Here is a 25,209-nt window from a genome sequence, read left to right as displayed (position 1 = left end):
ACACTGATCTCCAAAAGTTTGTTAGCTAAAGCTAAAACAGCGTCGCCTGCTTCCTATTTTGAATAACGAGGTACTAGGCGATTTTTTTTAGCTTCAACTAAGACAACTTTGCGTACTGGGGATATCCGCTTTGGTTTAGAATGTTAAGAAAAATCTTCCTACTTTCACGGAAGGCAGTTATTAATTACCAAAGGTCTCATCATCTGCCCTTTGATATTATTAACTAGTAGGAAGAACGAGATGTTCTACGCATCTCGTTCATCATTCAAGGTGGAACTACGAGTTTGTTCGAGGGAATTCCCTTACTGTAACAAACTTTCTTTGAAGCCATGAACGCATTCATTGGGTCTTCGAGAACGTCGATTGTATCTGTGTGAACTATTTTCCCATATAACATCCCCTCTCCCTAATATCTAATTTGTAGTACTGTAGTTATGATTAATTTGTATTGGCAAAAAATATGTACATGTTTAATCGTTTTTTTTTTTTTTTTTTTTTTATTTAACTTTGAGCTCTAGGTACGAAACCTATAAACCCTGTTGTCTTAAAATATAACATGTTGAATATTTGATTAACACTGAAATTGCGATTTTCTTTAATGTTGGTAAAGCAGGTGGCTTCCTGATTACATTTCAAAAATATGGCGTCTTTATTAACTTGGGATGGTATGTGAAGTTAGATTTTCTATTATTTTGCTCTTTTAAAATAAAAAAGTGTGATTGTAATATTCACTCAGTTAATGTTGTAAATGAAATTTCAAAACACCAATGGTTTGTTTAAAAAAATAAGTACACTTAATTTGGGAAATTGCGTCTTATTTTCAGATTCTGGTTACAAAGTATAAATGGAGGAAAAATTCTGCGAATTAAAAACATTAAATCCACTAAAAATTAAAGAATCTTTTAAAAATTATCATCGTTTTATTTATTTATATAAATTTCCTGACCTAAAACAGTGGGTCTATGTTAACTTGATCTCAGAAATGAACGACTTTCTCACCTCATATAGTTCTTTATTAATAAGGCAACCAAGTATAAAGAAATCTTCAGAAAATTTCTGAGAAACCCCTTTTGTACTTGAATTTCAATTAAAGTTAATGGCATAACTCTAGAGGGATATATCAGATAGATCGTGGTCTTATATGTAATGCATGTGGACGTACGTGATATACGAACAACTAATGTTAATATACGAATTCACCTCAGGAGAATATGGATGAAACGCTCTTTCCCAAGAAACATTTTTAATTAGAGGGTAGGAGTTTAGCAGAACCAGCCCAAAAAAATAACATACACACACACATCCTATGTTTTATTTTGATCATAATGAAAACATATTGTTAAGGGAGATTTTCATTTCCCAATAATAATATATGATGGTTGAACAAACATTCTATTTATACAGGATTTGTAATATTTCACAGTGTTTCTTAACATCCATAATTGATTTTTATTTGAGATGATCAGTTGCCAAGTATAAAAAAAACACATAACACATGAACAATGCAGGAATTGTAACTATGCCAAAGTGTGCATTTCGCCCATTCATTTTACATGTCACAATCTTGAGCACCTGTGTAACATAGTTGAAAGAATTTTGTGCCCTAAAGATGGAAAGATCTGAACAAGAGGAATCTTTGTGAGAGGTTTTTATTATTTGAATGTAAAGTTTTAGAGATCACAGGTTTTCTTTCTGTTGCAAAACATGATCTGGCCCTTAGAGCAAGCACACTTAGTAGACATATATATTAATCTCATATCTTTATTAACTTTGGCACAATCCATTGCTAATAGAGGAAGCTGCTAAATTTTAAGTAGTTACTATCCTAATTTTCTAATTTACGCTCATGCGTGGACCCACACTTTATCGTGTAGGCATGAAACTAAAATCCTAATTTCAGTTTCATGCCTACACGATAATCCTAATTTGAATAGGTTGGTTACTGTTTATTCCAGGAGTGTCTTTTGTCTGTAGAAATGTGTGTGTACATGGCCAGTTTGCCTGTTCTGAAGTATGAAAAACTCAAGTTTTTGGGTGAAAAAAAACCCTTCTACCTCCATATGAGACCAGCTTGTTCACCTGTAGTCAAAAGAGACTAGCTTAAGGTTCCTACCATCATGAACAAGAATCGAACCCAGGTCTTTCCAACCAAATGGCTTCATCTATACTGACTGAGCTACAGAGACTCTAAGCATTTATTAAATTTTTTTATTTGACTCCCACCCAAAAGTAAATCTCTAGTACATTGGTACTGTGGGTGAGCTGGGGGTTTTTATTTTATTTTTTGAATTATGTATTTATTTGTTAATTTTTTTTTCAACTTTTTTAAGACCCTTTATACTTCTAATAAGCATTGGTAATGCTTTCATACTGGGCAATAAAATTTATTATTATTATTATTATTATTCGTGACACCTCCAAGGAGTCCGAAGACTCATCGCGGGAGGACACCTACAACTGTCTCAACGACTACACCGAACCTCTACTACGAATCATCTCCCACTTAAAGACATTCACAAGCATCCATATCCATGATGAGACTTGAACCACCAGGTTTGCACACATACTGTAATATGGAAATTTTCCTTAAGATGCAATGTCAACAGCATCTAGAAATTAATAGCTTTTCAACTACTAGTTCCTACTGATAAGCATTTAAAACATCCAATATTCTCATATAAAAGATTCTTATTATATGTCTTTTTTTTTTTGCAGAAGATTTGTTTGTAAACCACAGAACAGTTTTTTCAAAGTTCAGTACAGATATATAGAGCAACATTACTAGACAAAATTTGTCTTAAAGCTTTGGTTTACTTTTTTCATTCATATGTTCTTGATTTTGCCATTTTGTTATGTTTGTAAGTACATTTTTAAAAGTATATGCCATTTTGTTAAATTGAGCAATCTGGAAAGTGCTCAGTTTAACAAACAAATTCTGTACATAAAAATATATTATTATTATGTGACACCTCCAGGGAGTCCAAGGACTCATCGAGGGATGACACCTACTCTACAACTTTGTCTCTACCATCTACAACGAACTGCAACTACACAATGCCACTACCGCCCACCACTAGTATTTCCACAGACAATCACAAACATCCAAGCCCACGGCTGGATTTGAACCTGCAGCCTTTTGGCTGGAGAGCAGATATGCTAACCAGGCCAGCATTATTTGCTTTAACATCACTACTGTTATGTTACTGTCATGTAGCAGTCTGCTTCTTTTTATCTGTTGTAAGAATGTGGTAAGTTCCTCTTCAGCATGTGACCAAATAGCAAATATCTACAAACAAGTTGAAGGTACTGCTATGGGTAGCCCTCTGCCTCCACCTTTGGCAAACTATTTTTTGAGCCATCTGGAAGATATCTTGTTCATCTATTCATTCCCAACCCTCTCTTTGGTTTCGTTATGTCGATGATGTCTTTGTTATTTAGCCACATGCTGAAGAGGAACTTACCACATTCCTACAACAGATAAATGGCCTTCACCCACGCATTCAATTCACTATGGAAAAAGAAAAGGCTGGTAATTTACCATTCTTGGACATCCTCCTTACTCGCACATCCTCTAGTACTTTATCAACAAGTGTCTATCGAAAACCTACCTACCTTTACTGGCAGATGCATTCATCAACAGTCTGCTCATCACACTTCTCAAAAAATCGGTGTTATCAAATTTTGAATTAATAGAGCACATAAAGTGTGCTCCTCCCCCTTAAGCTTACAACAAGAACTTTTCACTATAAAAAAGTTAATACAGTCTAATGGTGACAACCTAATGAAATCCAGCAGATAATTGACTCCTATGTTCCAACACCTCAGGATTCTTCAACAGACCAACCGCAGAGTTCCAATCCCTTATGTTTTAGGCATCTCAAAACCTATTGGCAGAATTTTGAAGAGGTATCATCTTATTCCCACATATTTTCCTATCAACAAAATTTCTCACTTGTTGCCATCTACAAAAGACAAACTGTCACCTCTATCATTAGCTGGTGTTTACCAGATACCATGTGATGCAATGTATCTTATTTTGGACAAACAGGCCATTCTGTAGAAAAAAAAAGAATGAAAGAACATCAATATTATATCGAATACATGAAACTTCATAAGTCTGTCTGGTCTAGCACAACATAGCATTGACACTAATCATAATATTCAGTGGGATAAAGCTTGTCTTCTCCACAGATGCAGGTATAAATATGAATGCCTTTTTAAAGAAAGTTGCAAAGTCCTCTTACATTGGCCGAATTTAAATCGAAATGACTGTCTCTCTCTCCCAAAAGTTTGGGAGACTCTTATTTTATGCAACCATCGATGAAATTATTATCTTTAAAGAATTATTTTATAATATTTTATTAATAGTAATTTTCTGGCACGTAGCAACAATTTTAATTGGTAATCCACCGACTGTTCTGTGTTTTGTATTCCATTCCTTTAACTGTTTGTTCTACACTGATGATGTACTGTTACTTTCAGTACGAAATATTTATACCTTTAATTCATTAAAGTTATTACTGTTGGTTTTATACGTGTTAAGTTATTAATTTTAATTATTCCACAGGTACCTCTAAAGATTAGACTAGATAAGTATGGAAGGAGGTAAGTTATAGAATGGAAGATGAGAGGAAAAGGAAGGACAAGAGGCAATTCCTAGTAGTTGTGATTGAGTAGTAGATATTTTACATGGGAGTGGTCATCATTTAGTTTTTAAGTAGGAAAGAAATGAATATCTCATTGAAAAGAACAACATGTAAGAAACTTTTATTGTTATTATTAAGACCCCATGTAGTCACAGACTCATCTAGGAGGTCCCTTTTGTCATATGCATAGCTCATCATACCAAACCTTAAACGCATTCAAATTCTCTGCAGACACCACATTCTCAGGCAATACATTCCAGTCATTCACAACTCTCTCCACGCAAAAAAACCTGCTTCTCACTACCTTGCTCACACCTTCCTTATACAGCTTGTTCTCCCCCAATCTCTTACCATTTTATGAAAAACCTCTTCAACATTAATCCTATAACAACCCCTTACCAACTTGTACATTTTTATCATATCACCCTTATTCCTCCTATCCACTAGACTGCAAATTGCTTTGTCTCAACCGTTCTTCATATTCAACATTCCAGGGATCAGAAACTATTTTGTTCAATCACCTCTGAACCCTCTCTAACATCTCTTCACCCTTTTGAAAACCAGGTGACCAAATCTGTGCACAGTAGTCCGTATGTGGTCTAATTAGAGCCTTATGTGATGGAACTAGAATCTCCTTATTTCTACGAGTTGGTTTCCTCTGCATCATTCTCACAATTTTGGCAATATGTCCTCTAAATTTTAGATCCTTATTCACAATCACCCAAAGAGCTCTTATTTCCTCCACTTCCAACCATATATCCCCACCAAGAATAAAATTCTACATCCCATCTTTGTTTTCAAATTTTAAAGCCTTACATTTTGCAACATTGAACTGGTATCCCACTTCCATGCCCATTCATTCATTTTATTCAAGTCTTCTTGTAAGGCCACAACATCTGCTCTACTCCTCATAGTTAATCCCAACTTTGCATCATCTGCAAACAGCTGTATATCCCCATTCAAATCTTCTCCAATATCATTAACATTCAGGTTAAACAGCAATGGCCTTAAAACAGATTCCTGAGGCACATCACTCTAGTGACTTTCCTCTTCTGGGATATTGCTTCCCCCATAAACAACTTGTTGACACTTATCAGTCACTCTCCAATCCAATGCACTAGTCTAATATCCAACCCCATCCACCTTAGTTTGATTATCAACTTATCATGCGGTAATCCATCAATGCCTTTGTAAAGTCTATTTTTAAAAGAATTAGAGTTTAGCACTTTTACGGGTAACTGTAGACTGAACTACAGACATATTATTCAGAAAAAAAAATCAAGAACAAGCACCAAACTTTAATTTTAGTGGCAAACTGTGAGGAATCTTTTATTGATTCAGTTAGGAAGACATATGGTGATTTTCTCTGTAAGAAGAAAATAAGAACATATGGTGGACAAAAGAAGTACTCCTGGAAAAGAAGAAATCATACTGAAAGCTCCTAGCAAATAAGTCAGCAGATACTCTAAATGAATACAGAAAAAAATGTAAAAGAACCAAGCTATCTGTAAAGGTAGCTAAATAAATGGCATGGCAAGGCTTTGTTAAGAATATTATTATTATTATCTGAGACCTCCAGGGAGTCAAGGACTCATCGAGGGAGGCTGTAAATTACCCAACCCAGCTGTCATACCTTCCCTTAAATTCATTTACATTAGATGCATGCACTACTCCTAAGGGTAAATTATTCCACTCACTCACTGCTCTCTGAGAGAAAAACTTAGCTCTTACCCCTTTCTTGACTGAGAACAACCTTAACTTCCATGGATGCCCCCCATGTTCTCTCCCCGCCTTCCATATAACGAAAAATTTCATCATTTGAAATGTTATAACACCCATTCAAAAGTTTATAGACCGCTATCATATCACCCTCTTTCTCCTGTTAACCAGAGTCTGTAATCCACATACTCTCAATCTGTCCTCATAATCTAAATCCCATAATGTGGATATAATCTTTGTAACTCTTCTTTGCACCCTTTCCATAGCTTCTTTATCCCCTTGGAACCCGGGAGACCAAATCTGAGCACAGTAATCTAAGTGTGGTCTTATCAAAGCCTTATAAAGAGGCAAAATTACTTCCTTATCCTTACATGTCAAGGTTTGCTTCAGCATAGAAATTATCCTCTGAGTTGTATTTGCAACTTTTGCTATGTGACATTTGAACTTTAAATTCTTATCCATCATTACACCAAGATCCCTTGCCACTTCAGTTTCTTGTAGCATAACCCCGCTAATATAATATGCTGCTGGATCTCTGATCACGTCAAAGTGTATAACTTTACACTTACTAACATTAAACTGACAACCATTTTTGTTTTTCCAGATTTCCAGTATATTCAAATCATTTTGTAATTGCTGATATCAGTAGCATCCCTGATTGCCCTGCCTATCTTCGCATTATCAGCAGACAATTGCAAATCTGATGATAGACCCTGCTTGAAGTCATTAATGTACAGATTGAACAATAATGGCCCAAGGACTGAACCGTGAGGTACACCACTGGTTACCTTAAATCTGGCAGATTCACACCCACTGTATACTACTTTTTGATATCTGTCTGTTAACCATCCCCTGATCCAAGTCAATAGATTATGTTCCAATCCCATTTTCTCTAGTTTACGCAACAGCCTATCATGCGGTATCCTATCAAATGCTTTGGAAAAATCCAATATTATCATAGAGTATCCATTCCCTTTATCCAACTCGGCTGTAACATTGTTATAAAATATGAGCAAATTGCTAAAACATGACTTTCCTTTAGTAAACCCATGCTATTCCCTGCAGAGTATAGAATCCTTGTCTACCCATTTCTGTATGCGAGTTTTTACTAACTTCTCTAAAATCTTCACTACCACACCAGAAATAATAATAGGTCGGTAGTTAGACACATCAGTTTTTGCACCACCCTTGTGCAATGGAACTATATTACATTCCTTCCATTCCTGTGGTATCATTCCTGAGCTGAGACGCAAGTTATACAAATGTGTGAAAGACCTAGCCATTTCAACTGAACATTCCTTTAACAAACAGGCAGATATTCCATCTGTCCTTATTGACAAATTCTTATCCAGGTTATGCAAAAGCTCTTCAACCTCATTTTCATGAACCTCTAGCTCTTCATCCAACGTAGCAGTAGCAATTTTCACCATACCACATACACCTGGTTGATATATCTTAGCAAAGTGAGCACTCATTAACTGAACAATCTCCTTAGCTTCTGACACTCATGTACCATCTGCATTCAATAAAGTTATTCTTCCACATTCATTTTTTCTTTTGCTTGCGGCATAACGATAAAATTCTTTTGGATTGCCTTTAGCTTGCATGGCCAATTTCTTTTCATACTCCATTTAGCTTTTCTCACAATACTCGTTACTTTTCTGGCCTGAGCTTTATATATTTCATAACTCCTCTCACTCTTTTTCTCACGATACTCTTTCCACATCATCTTGTGGATTTCTAGCTTAATAAGGCTGCACATCCATTTCACACCCAACCTATTTACTCTTCGAACACTAGGGATACGTTCAGATAACGTCTCATTAAAGCACTTTTTCAAAGATTCCCATGCATTGCTGACATTTTTTCCATTCAGTAACAGATACCATGGGACCAAAGATAGTATTCTTCTAAGTCGATCATAATTTCCAGCTTTGTAGTTCAGCATGTAGCCTGTTTTAATCGGAGCTTCAATACAAGTGGATACTTCCCAAGAAAGAACAGCATGATCACTGTCACCAATTGGTGGTAAAATAGCTATATTCTTGACAGAGATCCCTTCTGACGCTATGAGCAAATCCAACACTCTTTGACCTCGTTCCTTCTTTCACATGCTGCTTGAGAAAGTTATCCCGCAACAATTCAATAAAATCCTGTTCTTTCTGATAATGAGATTTCTCTTCTACCCAATCAATGTTTGGAAAATTAAAGTCACCCATAATGATCATTCGCTTGGTACCCATAAGGCTGAATTGGCGATGCATTTCTTTGTCCCCTACTACTGGGTTGCCAGGTCTGTAGCAACACCCCACCATATATTTCATTCTGTTAACCTTCACTTCACACCAAATAGACTCAAACTCATCGCTACATGGGGCATTGTTACCATCATTGTTTTCTTATATTTCTACCCTAACTGGACTTAAGTCATCTGATATCATTAGTAGCACTCCTCCTCCTCTCCTATCTCTTCTGTCATTCCTAAAAATAGTATATGCGTTACATTCAATCCCACTTACCATACCTGATTCTGATAGTCACATTTCACTAATGCCAACAATCTTAGGCCACATTGTATTCAATAAAGCAACAAACTCAACCTCTTTGTTTCTGATGCTCCTGGCATTTGTGTATACACATAATAAATTATGACCTAGCCTATTCTTATAATTAGATATGCAATTTATTTGGTCTTGTTCTAGAATTTTCTCTTATACTTAAAAGGTCCGAACCCAAAGCATATTTTTCCACTCTTGCGCCACATACATAACCATGTTCAAAGGCATTTATATCTTTATCACATTTGTATACCATAGCTGAACTTTCACACACGTTTTTCCCATTCTTCCCTTGACAATCTAGTTTCCCTGACTCTGCATTAAGTCTCATACCAAGAAGTAATTTCTCCAGACTTCTGATGCCAAATAAATTCAAGTACAGGCCATCGTTCTTATACAAATCTCTTCTGCCATCAAACACATCCCACACGTCTAAAAACTCGCATCCATATCTTCTACATAGCCTGTGCGTGAAATCATTTGCTATCATCGCCCTCCTTAACTCAGTACTATCATATCTAGGTAGTAATCCTACAATTTTTACTCTCTCACATTTCTTTCTCGCTTCTTCCAACAGACCTTTCATATCTGCTCTCATACTATGTTTGTCACCACTTAAATTATTAGTACCTACCAGCACTACCATTTCTTTTACATTTCTTTTTTGGTTTTCAATTACGTTTCTCATATTTTTAATTTTCACTCCTGGGAAACTAGAAGTGGTGACTCCCTCCGCAAGCTCAAATTTTAAAATTGAGTCATCATACGATATTACCTCTTTTTTCTTAGATATTAACTGACTTACCTTGTTGTTATTAATATTTTGATTTCCAAGTTCAGTATTTTCCTGCCTGTTCTTGTTCTCATCCTTTTTCTTATCCTGTCGAAGTTTAAACAAATATTTTTCCACGTTTTCCAATTCCCTGGTGGATTTCCTAATAATTTCTTTTAACCGAGCTATTTCTAATGTCAGTGTATCCTCAGATAAATTATTATCATCACTGCAGCAGGGTTTTTGTTCAGGACAAATGCTCTCCTCAGTAGCAACTTTAGCTTTAGTCACTGCCTTGTTACAACGAGTTTTTGGCGCCATTTTTAAGAGTAGTAAAAACTAATAATTTTTCTGAAATTAAAACACTTTAGTACAATAACTATACTAATACATCTTATCCATCTGTGTTCATATCAATACTGTTAAATCTATTACAACATGTCTGACGAACACATAAGCCTATCCACGCGTTTAAATATTCTTCACAGAGGTAACATCGTACGTAAGGCACGACAATATGGTAAATGGAAAGTAAAATTGGCGTGGCAACTGAACAGGTTAGCCTTCTTAAAAAAGGTGCCAAGATACCAAACTGTATAAAAATTAGGAACAAGTTTCACTCGGTCAAAGCCCAACATATTTATATACAAGCAAGTTTAGCATTATTACGAAAACAGGTATACGCACCTCACCGAGAACTTTCAAAAATAAATTCCTCGATCAGTGTACTACGTGATATATTATCTGACATTTTGAACCTGGAGCTATGGGATATCTTGGATAGAATCTCCAACTCGACAGCCAATAAAGAATTTGCTAAAGTTAAAAACTGACACCGGAAAAAATTTGAAATCCTCCAGCAACGCAATGTTACGCAGCGGCCGCAATTTCATCAAGATGGCATCGTTGTGAACCTATCATCGACAACCTTATCCAAAGAGGCCACGAGTGCATTAAGTCTTGGACATAATTTTGCCATTACTCCTAAAGAAGTTCCTAAAACCAAAATAATGGCTTCCGTTGAATGCGGGATATACCACTTGTCTCCAGCTATAGCCAATAATATTAGGTTAGACGCGGCCAATATCCTAATCCATTCTAAGCCTCCCAAAAATAATGCACATAAAGAAATAATAGCTCTAAAAGAACTATGCAATAATAACCACATTACAATAACCAAATCAGACAAAGGAAACGCCACTGTAGTAATGGATACAACAGAATATGAAAGCAAAATGCATGCACTGCTCCAAGACCGGTCGACATATCAAATCATAGATCGAGAGCCCACCAACTCACAAAAGAATACGGTGTGCAAGTTACTGAACAAAGTCACTTCCTGGCCAAAAGAAATTGTCAAACAACTCAAACCCTTGCACGTTAAAACACCCAGAATATATGGTGCTCCTAAAATACACAAACAAGGTACACCTTTGCGTCCTATTGTAGATAGTATAAACAGTCCTGCATATAAACTAGCTAAACATTTAGCCAAATTACTAGCCACTTACACAGACAATTCTTCCTCTCCCTCTTTTGTTAAAAATTCTACCCACCTAAAAAGTATTTTAGAAAACCACACCTTAAATATTTCAGACCTAATGGTGAGTTTTGATATCAACTCATTATTCACTAATGTACCACTGATTGAAACACTTAACTTACTAAATTCACAATTTCCCCCAGATATATTTCAGCTATTTAAATTCACAGTACAGGCAGGTTATTTTACATGGAAAGAGAAAATATACAAACAATTAGATGGTACAGCTATGGGTTCCCCCCTTTCTCCCCCTTAGCCAACTTCTACATAGACCATCTGGAAAAACTAGGTATCAACACAGTCATTCTCAAACCTAGTCTCTGGCTACACTATGTTGATGATGTGTTTGCTATTTGGCCACATGGCCCAGACACATTGAATACATTTTTAGTGCATCTAAATAGCCAGCACCCTAAAATCCACTTTACAATGGAACAAGAAGACAATGACTGCCTGCCCTTCCTGGACACACTGATCACACATATTCCAGAAGGTTTCTTATTTTCAGTTTATAGAAAACCCACACATACAGGGAGATACTTACACAAACAATGACACCATCACCATTCTCAACAATATGGTATCTTTAAAGCACTCTCTCTGCGGAACTTTCTCACCTACGTCACACCTTCTTAACCAATGGTTATAATCCCATATGATAGATAACATACTAAATGCTACCCAGAAATCTCCTTTATCTACCATAGAAGACTACAACAAAACTATCACCATCCCATTCATTAAAGGCACATCTGAAAAGATATCTAGCTTAACAAACACCAACTGCGCATCGTATTTAAACCTTATGTGAAATTAGGTTTAAATATGGTGTGCAACTCTCATCCATTCACCTGAGGACAAATGCACTCCTTTATCACATCCAGGAGTCTATGAAGTGCCCTGTTCTTGCCATCAAGCCTACTACAGACAGACAGGAAGAACTGTGGACATCTGCCTCAATGAATGCAAAAAATATATCTGACATTTTCGCTATGGCAAGTCAGGCCTGGCCGACCATGCTTTGGATACCCCAGCACACAGGATCAATTGAAAAAAGCAAAAGTAATGCACAGAAGCTTCTACAAGTCAGAAGGGTTCCTGGAATCAACAGAAGCCTTAAAACATATTCCAAACCTTAACAAGTATGGCTGTATAAATCTACCAAAGATTTGGGAGACAGTCATCATAAGACCAAATTAATATTTATTACTTTTATTTTATTTTATTTTTGTCAAACTATCTAAGACTATTATTTAGACTACTATTTCAAAACTTTGAACTACTTTTTTTTTTTTTAACCTAGATGGTGCCCTATTAGGGCTTTAGTCTTGTGTTGCATACTGCAATTACTTATACTAGCCCCACTGTTACACCGGATTGTGGTTGTCTTGCATTTGTAACAAACTTTGTGTTGTGTGCTCTGAAGATCATCATCATCAAATTCCTGCCATGTACCCTCGAGGGGTGTACAGGATATGATAGTACTACATGAAAAAAATTACATCATTACTAACTTCCTATCTACAATTTTCCTCCAAATCAGTCTGTTACTTGTCAAGACTCCAACATTATCAGATCTTATATTTCTATCGTCTAAGGCACTTTGTACCATATCAATCCACCTATATCTTGGTCTTCCCCTGGGACGTTTTGCTGCCAACCTGGCAGAGAACACTTGCTTTGCTAATCTTTCCTCACCCATTCTGTTTAAGCGACCATACCACCTGAGATTAGCTCTGCTAACGCATTCCTGGATGCAGACAATGTCAAGTTCTTTCCTAATATCCTCGTTTTTAATATGATATTGCCATTTATGCCATCTGTTCATGCCTCTAATCTTTCTCAGGACTCTCATATCTGCAGTCTCTAGTCTTTGGTCAAGTGTTTTACTTCTGACCCAGCTCTCAGATCCATAAGTTAAAACTGGTTTAAACACTGTCTTGTATACAGCTAATTTAGTGTTCCGACTAATTTCTCTCTTATTCCATATGAATTTATTCAATTGACTTCCCACCATACCAGCTTTGCTGATTCTGTTGTCTATTTCTATATTTAATTTACCATCGTCAGTAAAAATCGTGCCTAAGTAGCTGAAATGTTTTACTTGTTCCACAGGTTCTCCATTCACAACACAGTTGACATTTTCAATGATTCTGCCTATTTTCATTGTCTTTGTCTTTTTATTGCTGACCTTCATACCATATCTATTACAACAGATATTCAATTTAGTCAGAGAATCTTGCAGACTTGTAGCGGATTTATTTAGAAGTATAACATCATCCGCATAAAGCAAAGAGCTGACATTAACATCTCCAATTTTGATATCATGTTTAATACCACTTTCCTTCATAATGTGATCCATATAGATAATGAATAACAGAGGGGATAATGTACATCCTTCTCTCACACCAGATTTAACATTAAACCATCTTCCTGTACTTCCTTCAATTCTAACTGCTGATTTACAACTCAAATAAAGACTAAGTATTGCTTGATACAATGCCCCATTGACACCATATAACTGCAGCGTATTGAATAGCTTCTCTCTTGGCATCTTGTCATACGCCTTTTCCAAATCGACAAAACTTAAATACAGATCTTTGTTATATTCCCATGCTTTCTCGACTATTTGTCGTAAAGTGAAGATCTGATCCTGACAGCCTCTATTTGGCCTGAATCCAGCTTGTTCTTCACCAAGCTTTTCTTCCACAATTCTTCTCAACCGTTTCTCAAGTATACTTGCATAGATCTTGCCAGGAACACTCAGTAGGGAAATACCTCTGTAATTCTCACATTCAGTTTTATTTCCGTTTTTATATATGGGTACTATGAGAGCTCTACTTCAATCATCAGGAATTCGTCCCTCTGTCCAGGCTTTCTGAACTATGCAGTGCAGCCACTGTAAGACTCTTATACCACCATACTTCAGCATTTCTGGTCGAATATCATCTACTCCTGCTGCCTTTCCACATTTCAAGCCTTTGATGCCTTTTTCTACTTCAAGTATGGATATGTATTCCTGACTGCATGCCTGGTCAGTGTTTTTTACAACTGTGCTGTCATCACTGCTTGTTTCATTTAGCAGTTTTTCAAAGTTACTCCATACTTCAAGGATATCTTTTTCTCCCGTTTTATGTCACCTTTATCATCTCTAACTCCTTTTACAGCACTCTTTCCTCCATTCCTCCAGAATATTTTGCCACCTTCTTGATATTTATTTTCTATATTCTTGCCAAAGTCCTCCCATGACTTTTGTTTAGCTAGTTTTACACAGTGTTTAGCATTCTTGCATTTGTCTCTATATTCTCTAAGAGCACAAGCTGACTTATTTGACAGGAACTTTTGATATGCTTTCTTCTTTTCCTTAACTGCCTCTTTAACTTCCTGTGTCCACCATGGAGTTCTGATTTTTTTATCCTTGCAGACAACCTCACCACATGCCTCTCTGCCAGAATCAATCAATGTTTTCTTCAGAGTTTGCCACTGAATCTCCAAGGTTTGAGTCCTGTTCTCAAACTCTTTCATTTTTTCTTCAATAATCTTTGTGTATTTTAGTCTACAGTTCACATCTGAGAGCTGCTCAACTTTTATTCGCTTTAAAACTTTCTTACATGTTATTCTTTTCAATATGAAATTCAATTTTATCCTGCTCAAGACTAAATAGTGATCACTTCCAATTTCAAATCCTCTGTGCACTCTGGTGTCCTGCACCAGGGGAAAAACATCATTATCAACAATAACATAGTCAATGAGACTTTTCTTATTCCTAGCGTCTTCTCTCCATGTGAATTTGTGCACATTTTTATGTTGGAACATGGTGTTAGTAATAACCAGTCCATGTCCTGAGCAGAAATCCAAGAGATATTTTCCATTATTATTAGCTTTGCTCTTTTCTCCAAATTTTCCCAAAATATTTTTGTATGACTCACAATCATTTCCTACTCTGCTATTTAGATCCCCAACAAGGACCAACTTTTCCTTTTTCATTGTGTCAGTTGCGTTTTCTAAAACCTCAAAAAATTCCTCCACTTCTACCTTAGTAAAACCTTCTGTGGGACCATAGGCACAAATAAGTCTCATTGTCCAGTTCCCCATTCTCATATTTGCCCACATTACTCTACTTGAGACTGACTGCCATTCAAGAAGATTAGCCTCGTATTTTGTGTTGAATACTATGGCTACTCCTTCTTTTCCTTGATTGTCATTTCCTGAATATAACATTTTGTATTTATTGCTCAGAAAGATCTCACCAGTTTTTGTCTTTTTTGTTTCAGTCACCCCTATTATGTCAATCTGGTACTTATCTAATTCCTCAGCTAGCTCTATTTCTTTGCCATTCAGGCTTCTTATATTGATAGTACCGATCTTTAACTCTGGTGATGTTGAGTTGGGGTTTGTTTTCAGATTTGTTCCAGTAGCTGACTTTTCGCAGTTCGCCCTGGTTCCCTGGCGAAAACAACGGGGGCCTTGTTTAACCGAGCGACGCCCCAGCCGGCATGAAATTTTGTCATGTTGTACCATCATTTTTGAAGATGCTGGATATAATACCAGCGAAATATTAGCTTTTAAATTAATAAATAGTTATTTTCTTATTCATCTGTGTTCATATCAATACTGTTAAATCTATTACAACACAACTACACTAATAAAACTACAATAATATACTAAAATACACAATTAAATATAAGCAAACACTTAATAAATCAACAAAAATCACAAATCTTTCAGGAGCTCTCTGACAGTACGTCTTTTCACCTGCTAGCCTCGACACCGTATATACAAGATAAATATCAGGAAAGTAGCAAAATATTTTGGGAACATTGAAAAAAACTTAGAAATAGATGACAGAGTATTGTAAAAGGAATTAGAGATGAAACAAGTGATAAAAATCTGAAGAAAATGTATGTCTGAATTCATTATTTTTGAAAAATTGAAATGAAACAAGCAGTAACAGAAGTAGAAAACATTCAAGAATGCAAAGACAATGGCCTCAGATAACGACGTACTTGGTTAACGACGAGTAGCTGTAAGAAAAAAATCTCTTGGTTAATGACACAGGCTTTAGTTAACGATTCAATTATGTGAACCTCTATCTGATCTAAAATACCGGAATTTTCCAATCGCACTCAGCCACGCACGGGAAGACATTGTCGAATAGAGAACAGCCATGCGGCATAGCTGTGTAGCTCAGATATGTTTGACCCATCATAGCCAGCTGTTTACGTTTTCCATTTATTGTTTCTTTTCTTGTAGTGTACTGCTTTATTTTAAAATTTGTGGTTATAAATGCGTTTTATGATGGAAATGACTATTTAAACATTTATTTTTTGTGTGTTGATTCATATAGACAATGAATCGGTGGGTGCGTGTCACTGTTCGTTCTCCATCAAAAGGTAAAATCAAATCTCATCTGTATAATAATCATATCTATAAGCTGCTAATCAGTGTATGTTACAGGCTTCTTTTTGAGCAAATGGAAAATCTATTACTAATTTGGATCAAAGAAAGAGAAATGGCGGGCGATACTACATCTCAAAATGGAATCTGTCAGAAAGCTAAACAGATTTATCAAGATTTGAAAAAGAAGACTTCAGGATCGAGTTCTGAGGTAGATGATGATGATTTCAAAGGTAACAGAAGTTGGTTTGACAACTTTAAAAAAAGAACAGGAATTCATAGTGTGGTCAGACACGGAGAGGCAGCTAGTGCTGACAAAACAACAGCAGATAAATTTGTCAATAGCTTTACAAGAATTATAGAAGAAGGAGAATACCTACCTCAGCAAGTCTTCAATTGTGATGAGACTGCGTTAATTTAGAAGAAAATGCCCAACAGGACATTTATCACAAGAAAAAACACTTCCTGGGCATAAACCAATGAATGATAGGTTAACATTGCTTTTAGCAGCAAATGCAAGTGGAGACTGCAAGGTAAAACCAATGTTAATCTACCACTCAGAGAATCCCCGAGCATTCAAAAAGTTCAATGTCTCTAAATCCAATCTCGGTGTTTTGTGGAAGTCTAACAGCAAAGCCTGGGTCACAAGAATAGAATTTAGAGACTGGATTCGCAAAGTGTTTGGACCAACTGTCAAAGCCTATTTGAGCAAAACAATCTGCCTCTGAAAGCCATTTTAACCTTGGATAACACATCTGGCCATCCAACGGGCATACAAGAAGAGCTACCAGAGGAATTAGATTTTATCAAGGTGATTTTTCTTCCTCCCAAGACTACATCTCTGATTCAACCTATAGATCAGCTAATAATTGCAAATTTTAAAAAAACTTTACACAAGGGCACATTTTACCAGGTACTTTGAAATGTGTGAGGCTACCAACATAACCCTAAGATAATTTTGGAAGGAAGAATTCAACATTGTCATAGCAATTAGGCTAATTATAAAGGGTTGGCAAGAAGTAACAATGAAATGTCTCAAAGCAGCATGGAGGAAACTGTGTCCTTCCTTTGGTAATGAAGAAACTTCAGATGAAGGACACAAATTGGTAAAGGATATTGTGGCAACTGCTCGTGATCTTAACTTGGAAGTAGAGGAAGAAGATGTTGAAGAATTATTGGAGATGCATGACTGAGAACTGGCTACTGATGAGCTAAAAGAACTTTTCAAGCAGCAATGTGAAGAAAAGGAAATGGAAATTTCATCTGAAGATGAGGATGGAGAGAAAGAACAAATTACGACTGCTGAAATCGAAAATGTTTTGGCAAAGTGGGAGGAAGTTCAAAATGTTGCTATGAAATGGAATCCAAACAAATTTGGGGTTATCAGAATTGCAGATCTATTTAATGAAAAGTCCATGCAGTTTTTCAGAAACATTTTAAAAAAGAGGCAGAGGCAAACAACCCTAGACATGTTTTTTACAGGTCCATTTGTCAAAAAACTCCAAAGTGAACCCAGTTGTCCTTTTGGTGAAGATTGATAATTAAAAACTGTTTTCATTAACAATTCATATTATTAATGTTAATTTTTTTGTAGCAAATACATATACTGTATAATAAATAAGTGATATTTATCATATTTTTATGACATTTTAAATGAGTTTTATCTGTATTTTTAATATATACTATGGTTGTGGGGGAGGAGCCGGAACAAATTCGATTTTCAATTAAATCTTATGGGGAATCGCGCCTTGGATAACGACGGTAATCCTGGAACGGATTCCCATCATTAACCAAGGCACCACTGTGTGTGTGTGTGTGTGTGTGTGTGTGTACAAACTTTGTTTGCTTACACTTGGATAAAGGATTAAACTAAATATATAATTTATAGTCTAACCAAGTGGAAAAAACTTCCAGCTGCCATCTATATCAGTTCCATCAGGGTTTTTGACCTTGTTGTAGGTTGCCAGCACACCACGGAAAACCATCCCAGGCTTAACTGTGCTTAACATGCTACAAGCATGACTGATGGTTAGTCAGCCAAGATCCTGGTAGGAGAACACAGCTAATCATCCCCCCCCCCCTTTATGCAAGGATACTTGCATAAAAATCTTCACCACAAGTGACTAAAATGGAAATGCAGTAGACATCTATCCAGAAGAGAAGATCGGTGATGGACTGGCCATTCTCACAGGGTTAACTTCGGCCTGTAAACTGACTTATGTCAGACTTCTGTGCCCTTGGGACATGTGGGGATATGACTCAAATGGATTATTATACAGAGCAATACTAATGCCAAAAGAAAGAAAACAAGGCCAAGGACATCCTAAAAGAAGGTAGAGTGATGAATTGTCAAATTTTGTTGGGTAGAATTGTTCCTGTTCTTGGTCAACCATTGCCGAGAACAGAGAAAAGTGGAAGGAACTGGAGGAGGCCTTTGTCTGGCAGTGGGCAGAAAATGGCTGAAAAGAAGAAGACCTTCATAAATCTTACTTAGAACAATTGAGGAAAATTGTGGAAAAGAATATTGGAGGAGAACAAGCAGGGTTCAGGCGAAATAGGGATTGTCAAGATCAGATGTTCACTGTATGACAAATAGTTGAGAAATCATGGAGATATAACAATGATCTGTACTTAAATTTTGTAGATCTGAAAAAGGTATACAACAAGGTGCCAAAATGCTACAATTATATGGGGTAAATGGAATATTATTTCTAGCTAAGGTTGTTGATTGGTAGAGCCTCTGCTACTAATGGCCCACGCAAAAGGTTAAGCAAGTCTGAGCGTGGTTAGTAGTCGGAAGGAGATAAATCGTTCGATGTTGTTGGCACTCTGCTGAGGACTGGCCATTCTCACAGGGTTAACTTTGGCCTGTAAACTGACTTATGTCAGACCTCTATACCCTTGGGGATATGACTCAGATGGAATATTATACAGAGCAATACTTAGGCTATGTTTAAGTTGTAAGTCAGCATTTACTATAGAAGGAAACATATGAAGATGGTTTGTAAAATCAGGTGTAAAGGTTGCAGCTTACGGTCTCCACTTTTATTCATCATGTGTTCAATTTTGTTCATCATTAATCATCATATGAATGAGTGGAATTGGTTTCCAGAGTGCTTTTTCTGTTAATGGGTTAAAGGAGAGGTGTGATAGATTGTGTGTGAATAGTTTAGGTTTCCTGCGATGAGTCTTTAGACTCCATGGCCCATACATTATGATTATTGTACGGGCATATTGCCTGTACAATATGATAATCATAATAATGTTATTATTCCTCTTTATAAGGCCTTGATACATCCACATCTGGAGTACTGTGCTCATGTCTGGTCTCCTGGGTTTCTTGGGGATGAGGAAGCGGTTGAGAAAATTCAGAGGCAAGTGACTAAAATGGTGAGTGGTAAGGGGATATAATAAAAACATTTTATTGGATTTGATGCGGGGAAAATGTTTCATCACTTGGCTGGAGGGGCCAAAACAAGGGCCATCTCTGGAAGTTGAATAAAGATGTGGTTAGCAGGGGTGTGAAGACTAGATTTTTTGCTTGGAGAGTGCTGAATGAGTGGAATAGGTTGCTAGAGTCAGTTTGAGTGCTTTGTCTATTAATGGGTTCAAGGAGAGGTATGATAAATGGTGTGGATAGTTTGGGTCTCCTTTGATAAATCTTTAGACTCCATGGAGGTACCTATACAATAATAATAATAATCTATATAGATCACATTATAAAAGAAAGTGGCCTGATATTAGAATTGGAGATGTCAAACTTAGTTCTTTGCTTTATGTGGATGATGTACTCCTTAACACATCCAGTATAAGTTTCCAGAGTCTCTAACTCAACTGAATAACAGGTGTAACAAATTATTTAAATTAAGGGGATATTAAATCCCACATTGTTTTAAAACCGAATAAGAAACTCAAAGATTGGAATCAGAGAGTTTCATGCCGAATATAGTAAACTATAAAAGTATCGGCGATTACTAGCGTGAGCTAATGCAAGTAGCCCTAGTACGTAGTACAAACTCGGCCAACTTGCAGCAAAGGTGGTAAAGTTCTTATTGCTATTCCTGGTATTTTCCATAATGTAAAAACACATTTCCTAGGAAATGTGTTTAGCCAATAAGCCTATTGGCTCTTTATATTTAAGTAAGCGTAACAAATTTTGCATGAAAATCAGCAATAAAAATGACCAAAATTATGAAAATAGGCAGGTATATACATAACTTCAACTGCATTCTCAATGGAAAACCTATAGAACAAATAATATATTTCAGGTGTTCAGGCACAATTTTTAGTGAAGATGACAAATTAAATTTGAAAATTGAGACAACAGAATAGGCTAAGCTGGTATGGTGGGAAGCCAGTTAAATCAATTTATATGGAATAAGAAAGAAATTAGTCTGGTAGTAAGGCTTATATATTAGCCATTCATCACTGTATTTTTTTAAGGAAATTACACCATAGGTCAATATATTAACTAAAATAAATTTAATATTTCCAGTATTTTGGCAAAGTCAAATTGCCATCATCAGCGAACAAAATATAATAAGATATGTCATTCAACCACTACACTAAGTAATGAAGCCGAAGCATGTCCTTGACGTTTGGCTGAAGTACAAAGGATGAGAGCTTCCCAAACTGGGGAAGTTTCGTGCATCCAAATTTTTTGAGGTTAGGGTTTTTTCTTAAGTCAGAAGCAGATTCAAGGCAGTGTCTTTTGCAGCAAATATAAATACAAAAAACTTTTCCTTGAACCTGCTTCTGACTTAAGAAACTACCCTAACCTCAATAAATTTGGGAAGTTTTCATACTCGGTATTTCAGCCAAACTGCCAAGGTCATCCAATTTAGTCCACGAGAGGACATTAAGACTTTAGGCCTACTCTCAGGTTGACATGCTTCAGCTTTGTTACTTAGTGTAGTGCTTATGTGCACATATCTTATTATATTTTTTTACCTAATGATGACAGTTTGACTTTGCAAAAATACTGGAAGTATTAAGTAAATTACCTTGTAATTTCCTTAAAAAATACAGTTATTAAGAGAGAAATTAGCCAAAACACTAAACTAGCTGTATATAAGACTATGTTCAAACAGTTTTAAGTTATGGACCTGAGAGTTGAGTTAGAAATAAAGTACTTGATCAAAGATTAGAGACAACAGATATGAGATTTCTGAGAAAGATTTGAGGAATGAAGAGATGACATCAATGGCAGAATCATATTAAAAATGAAGATAATAGGAAAGAATTTTGCAACTCCATTTGTCATGAATGGGAGAGGAAAGGTAAATGAGGCTTTTGATGCCAAGATGGAAGGGAAAAGACCCAGAAGAAGACCAAGATGAAAGTGCCTTAGCAGGCTGAAATGTTAGATACAATATTGTTCTGCTGACAAGTAATAGATCAATTTGGAGGAAAATTGTTTACAGGAGATTAGTAATAATGGAAACTTAATCATGTAGTACTCTAATAGCAGCTTCCACACTTCTTGAGGGTACATATCAGAACATTAATGATGGTTTCATATGGAAAGCAATTGATGAAGATACATTGAGTCATTTATTGTGAAGAGTGTGATTGAGTTTAAAATACTATGATAGGAGAGGAAAGGTAAATCGAGGTGTTTCAATGGAATCTAGTACAGAAACATATAAGCACAGTAAAAATATTACTTATTGATTTTTAAATATCAAATATTTTGGAAAGAATAACTATCCATCCTCACAAGGACTATAAGAAAATATAACAATCAACTAACCATTCAAAGTAGATGCTGCACACCAAAGATGATTTGCATACCAGAGAAGAATCTTTAAGCGGCATGCTAATATCATAATACAGCTTACTACATGAAAACACAAATCAGAATTAATTATAGCACTCAGAATCAAAATTTCTGCCACTTTCAGCATGGAAATCAGCATTCTAATTCAAATTAATAACTTGTGTGGTGGCTGGGGTTAAAAAATAGTCCCAATGTAGCCCATGCATGTCGTAAAAGGCGACTCAAATGGGTATCCAGTCCCTGGGGATATAGCCGGGTTCCTTCTTGTAAGGTTGGGGGCAGGGCTAACAACTCTGCCCTTTAAAAACTCAGCTTGTTAAGAAAGTTAAAAGGAAAATTAACTGGACAGACTTCACAGAACGACTTGGACAATGGAAAAAGGATTATGAATATTGGTTTGGAAGCTGGAATGTCTTGAGCCTGAACAGACCAGGAGCATTGAGGAGAGTGTGTGAGGAACTACAGAGATATAGAGTGCGGATAACAGCATTGCGGGAAGTGTCATATTTGATGCCAGTATACATAATATTTTATACAGTGGAAGAGATCAAAAACCTTTGGTACTGCATCCTTGGTTGATAAAGAAAATGGAAACACTCAGTTCTTGATTTTAGACTGGTTAATGAATGACTTTGTGTACCGAGAATAAAGTTTAAGATGTTTAATATTTCACTGATACGTGCACATGCACCAACCGGGGACTTGTGCGAAGAAGACAAGATGAACTTTTATGAATTACTGGAGAGGATATATGATCAGTTACCAAAACATGATGTTAAAATGGTTCTAGACGACATGAATGCCAAAATAGGAAAGGAAGAGACCTCAACCAACAATTGAAAGAGATAGTACACATAAAGAAAGTAATGAAAATGGCACAAGACTAAGTGGCAAAAATATGATCATGTGTAGAACCTGTTTTCCACATAAAAAAAAGTGCATAAAGTGACCTGGAGATCGGCAGATGGAATAACAGAAAATCAGATCATGTGATGATTGATAGACATGCAACAGATATCTTTGATGTAAGAAGTTTTAGAGGAGCAGATTGTGATACAGATCATTATTCGTTAAGAATTAAACAAAGAATAAAAATTAATAAAGTGGGTAGTGGAAAGAGAACACCAAGATATGACGTCCAAAAATTAAAAGATGGAAAGATCAGACAAAAGTATGTTGAAAGATTGAGAGAAGAAATAAATGAAGAGAAAGAGGATGAATATGCCAATGATATGACTATAGATAAAAAATGGGAAAGAATCAAGAATAAAATTATCGAAGTGGCTGAAGAAGTTCTGGGATTTAGAAACAATGATAAACAAAATGAATGGTATGATTTGGAATATAGAAAATGTGTCACAGACAGAAATACAGCTCGCCTAAAGATGCTTGAATCGGAAAACTTGAGCAAATGAGAATGAATGTAGAGAAAAATGAAAACAAGCTAAAAAGATGTGCAGCAGAAAGAAGCATGAATGGGAAAAACAAGGCTAAATGAAATTGAGATGATGAAGAATACTGGACAAATCAAGAAAATGTATAATAAGATAAAAGAAATTAAAGGCGGATTTCAACCCAGAACAACTTTCTGCGGAGACCGTGAGGGTAACTTGCTTGGTGGAAAGGAGGACATTTGAGAAGGTGGACAGAATATTTTGAAGATCTCCTTCGGGACAAAACAAGCTTGGAAACTAATGTTCCAGAAGAAGGTGAATTTAACGAACCCCTAACAAGTATAAGAAAAGCTGAGACAGAGGAAGCACCAGAGTTACACGAGGTGGAATTAGCCCTATAGAGAATGAAAAATAATAAAGCACCTGGCGAAGACGGAATACCAGTCGAGCTATTAAAATATGCTGGGCAATCAATTAATCAAAATTCATGAGTGCTTGTCAGAGGTGTGGAAAGCTGAGTCTGTGCCTACTGAATAGGATACTTTTATTATCTTCCCTATCCATAAGAATAATGACAAGTCTCTGTGCCAAAATTATAGAGGAATATCACTGTTAGCAGTGATTTACAAAATATTTGCAGGGATACTGGCAGCTAGATTGCAGCCTTTCATAGAAGAAACACTGGGTGACTATCAGTGTGGTTTTAGATATGGTAGATCAACAATAGACCAGATTTTTACAGTACAAACCATAACGGAGGAATGCTATGAGTTAATATTAATCTGCACCGTTTGTTTGTGGACTTTAAACAAGCCTATGATAACATCAATAGAGATAAGCTATTCAAAGTTATGAAGGAATTCCAAATTCCACTCAAATTGATAAGATTAGTGAAAATGACACTCAGAAATACCAAGTGTAGAGTGCAAATACATGGTGAATTCACACCAGAGTTCAAGATTACCAAAGGATTATCACAAGGACATCAACAATGCTTTTCAACCTATGCCTTGAAAGGGTAATATGAAATGTAATCATAAACAGAGGTGGAACTATTATGAATAGAAGTCTACAGCTTTGGCTTTTGCAGATGATGTGGACTGTACTGGAAGGACTGAGTGAGGCCTCAGAGAGGGTTATAGACATGAGGGAGGAGGCAAAGAAAATGGGACTACAAACAAATGAAACTAAAACAAAATACTTAATTGATGAAAGCCAAACGGCTATTTTTTTTTTTTATCCCCTTAACTTTTTAAAATACTTAATTGTTGCCAGAGATAAACAAAAATTTGGAAACATCCAAAGTTCCATTGTAGATGAAGAAACCTTTGAACAAGTACAGCAGTTTACATATTTGTGCTCAGTAATAACAGAAAGTAATGATGTGTCAGTTGAAATTAC

The 25,209-nt window shown here is 36.1% G+C and overlaps 1 protein-coding gene across 1 annotated transcript in view; it reads left to right on the top strand.

Annotated features, from left to right (window-relative positions):
- Positions 1-565: 565 nt before the first annotated feature.
- Positions 566-25,209, top strand: part of LOC150106808 (ER membrane protein complex subunit 2-like) — a 166,848-nt gene continuing 142,204 nt past the window's right edge. The window contains exon 1 of the mRNA XM_090393485.1: positions 566-665. Coding sequence (XP_090249611.1) covers positions 641-665 — 25 coding nt within the window. The 5' untranslated portion in view covers positions 566-640. The remainder of the gene's footprint in view (positions 666-25,209) is intronic.

Source organism: Typopeltis vanoorti, chromosome 5 (genome assembly GCF_054136105.1).
Source record: "Typopeltis vanoorti isolate ZY-2024b chromosome 5, IOZ_Tvanoo_1.0, whole genome shotgun sequence".
Lineage (NCBI taxonomy): Eukaryota > Metazoa > Arthropoda > Arachnida > Uropygi > Thelyphonidae > Typopeltis > Typopeltis vanoorti.
This window is presented reverse-complemented; position numbering and strand designations above follow the sequence as displayed.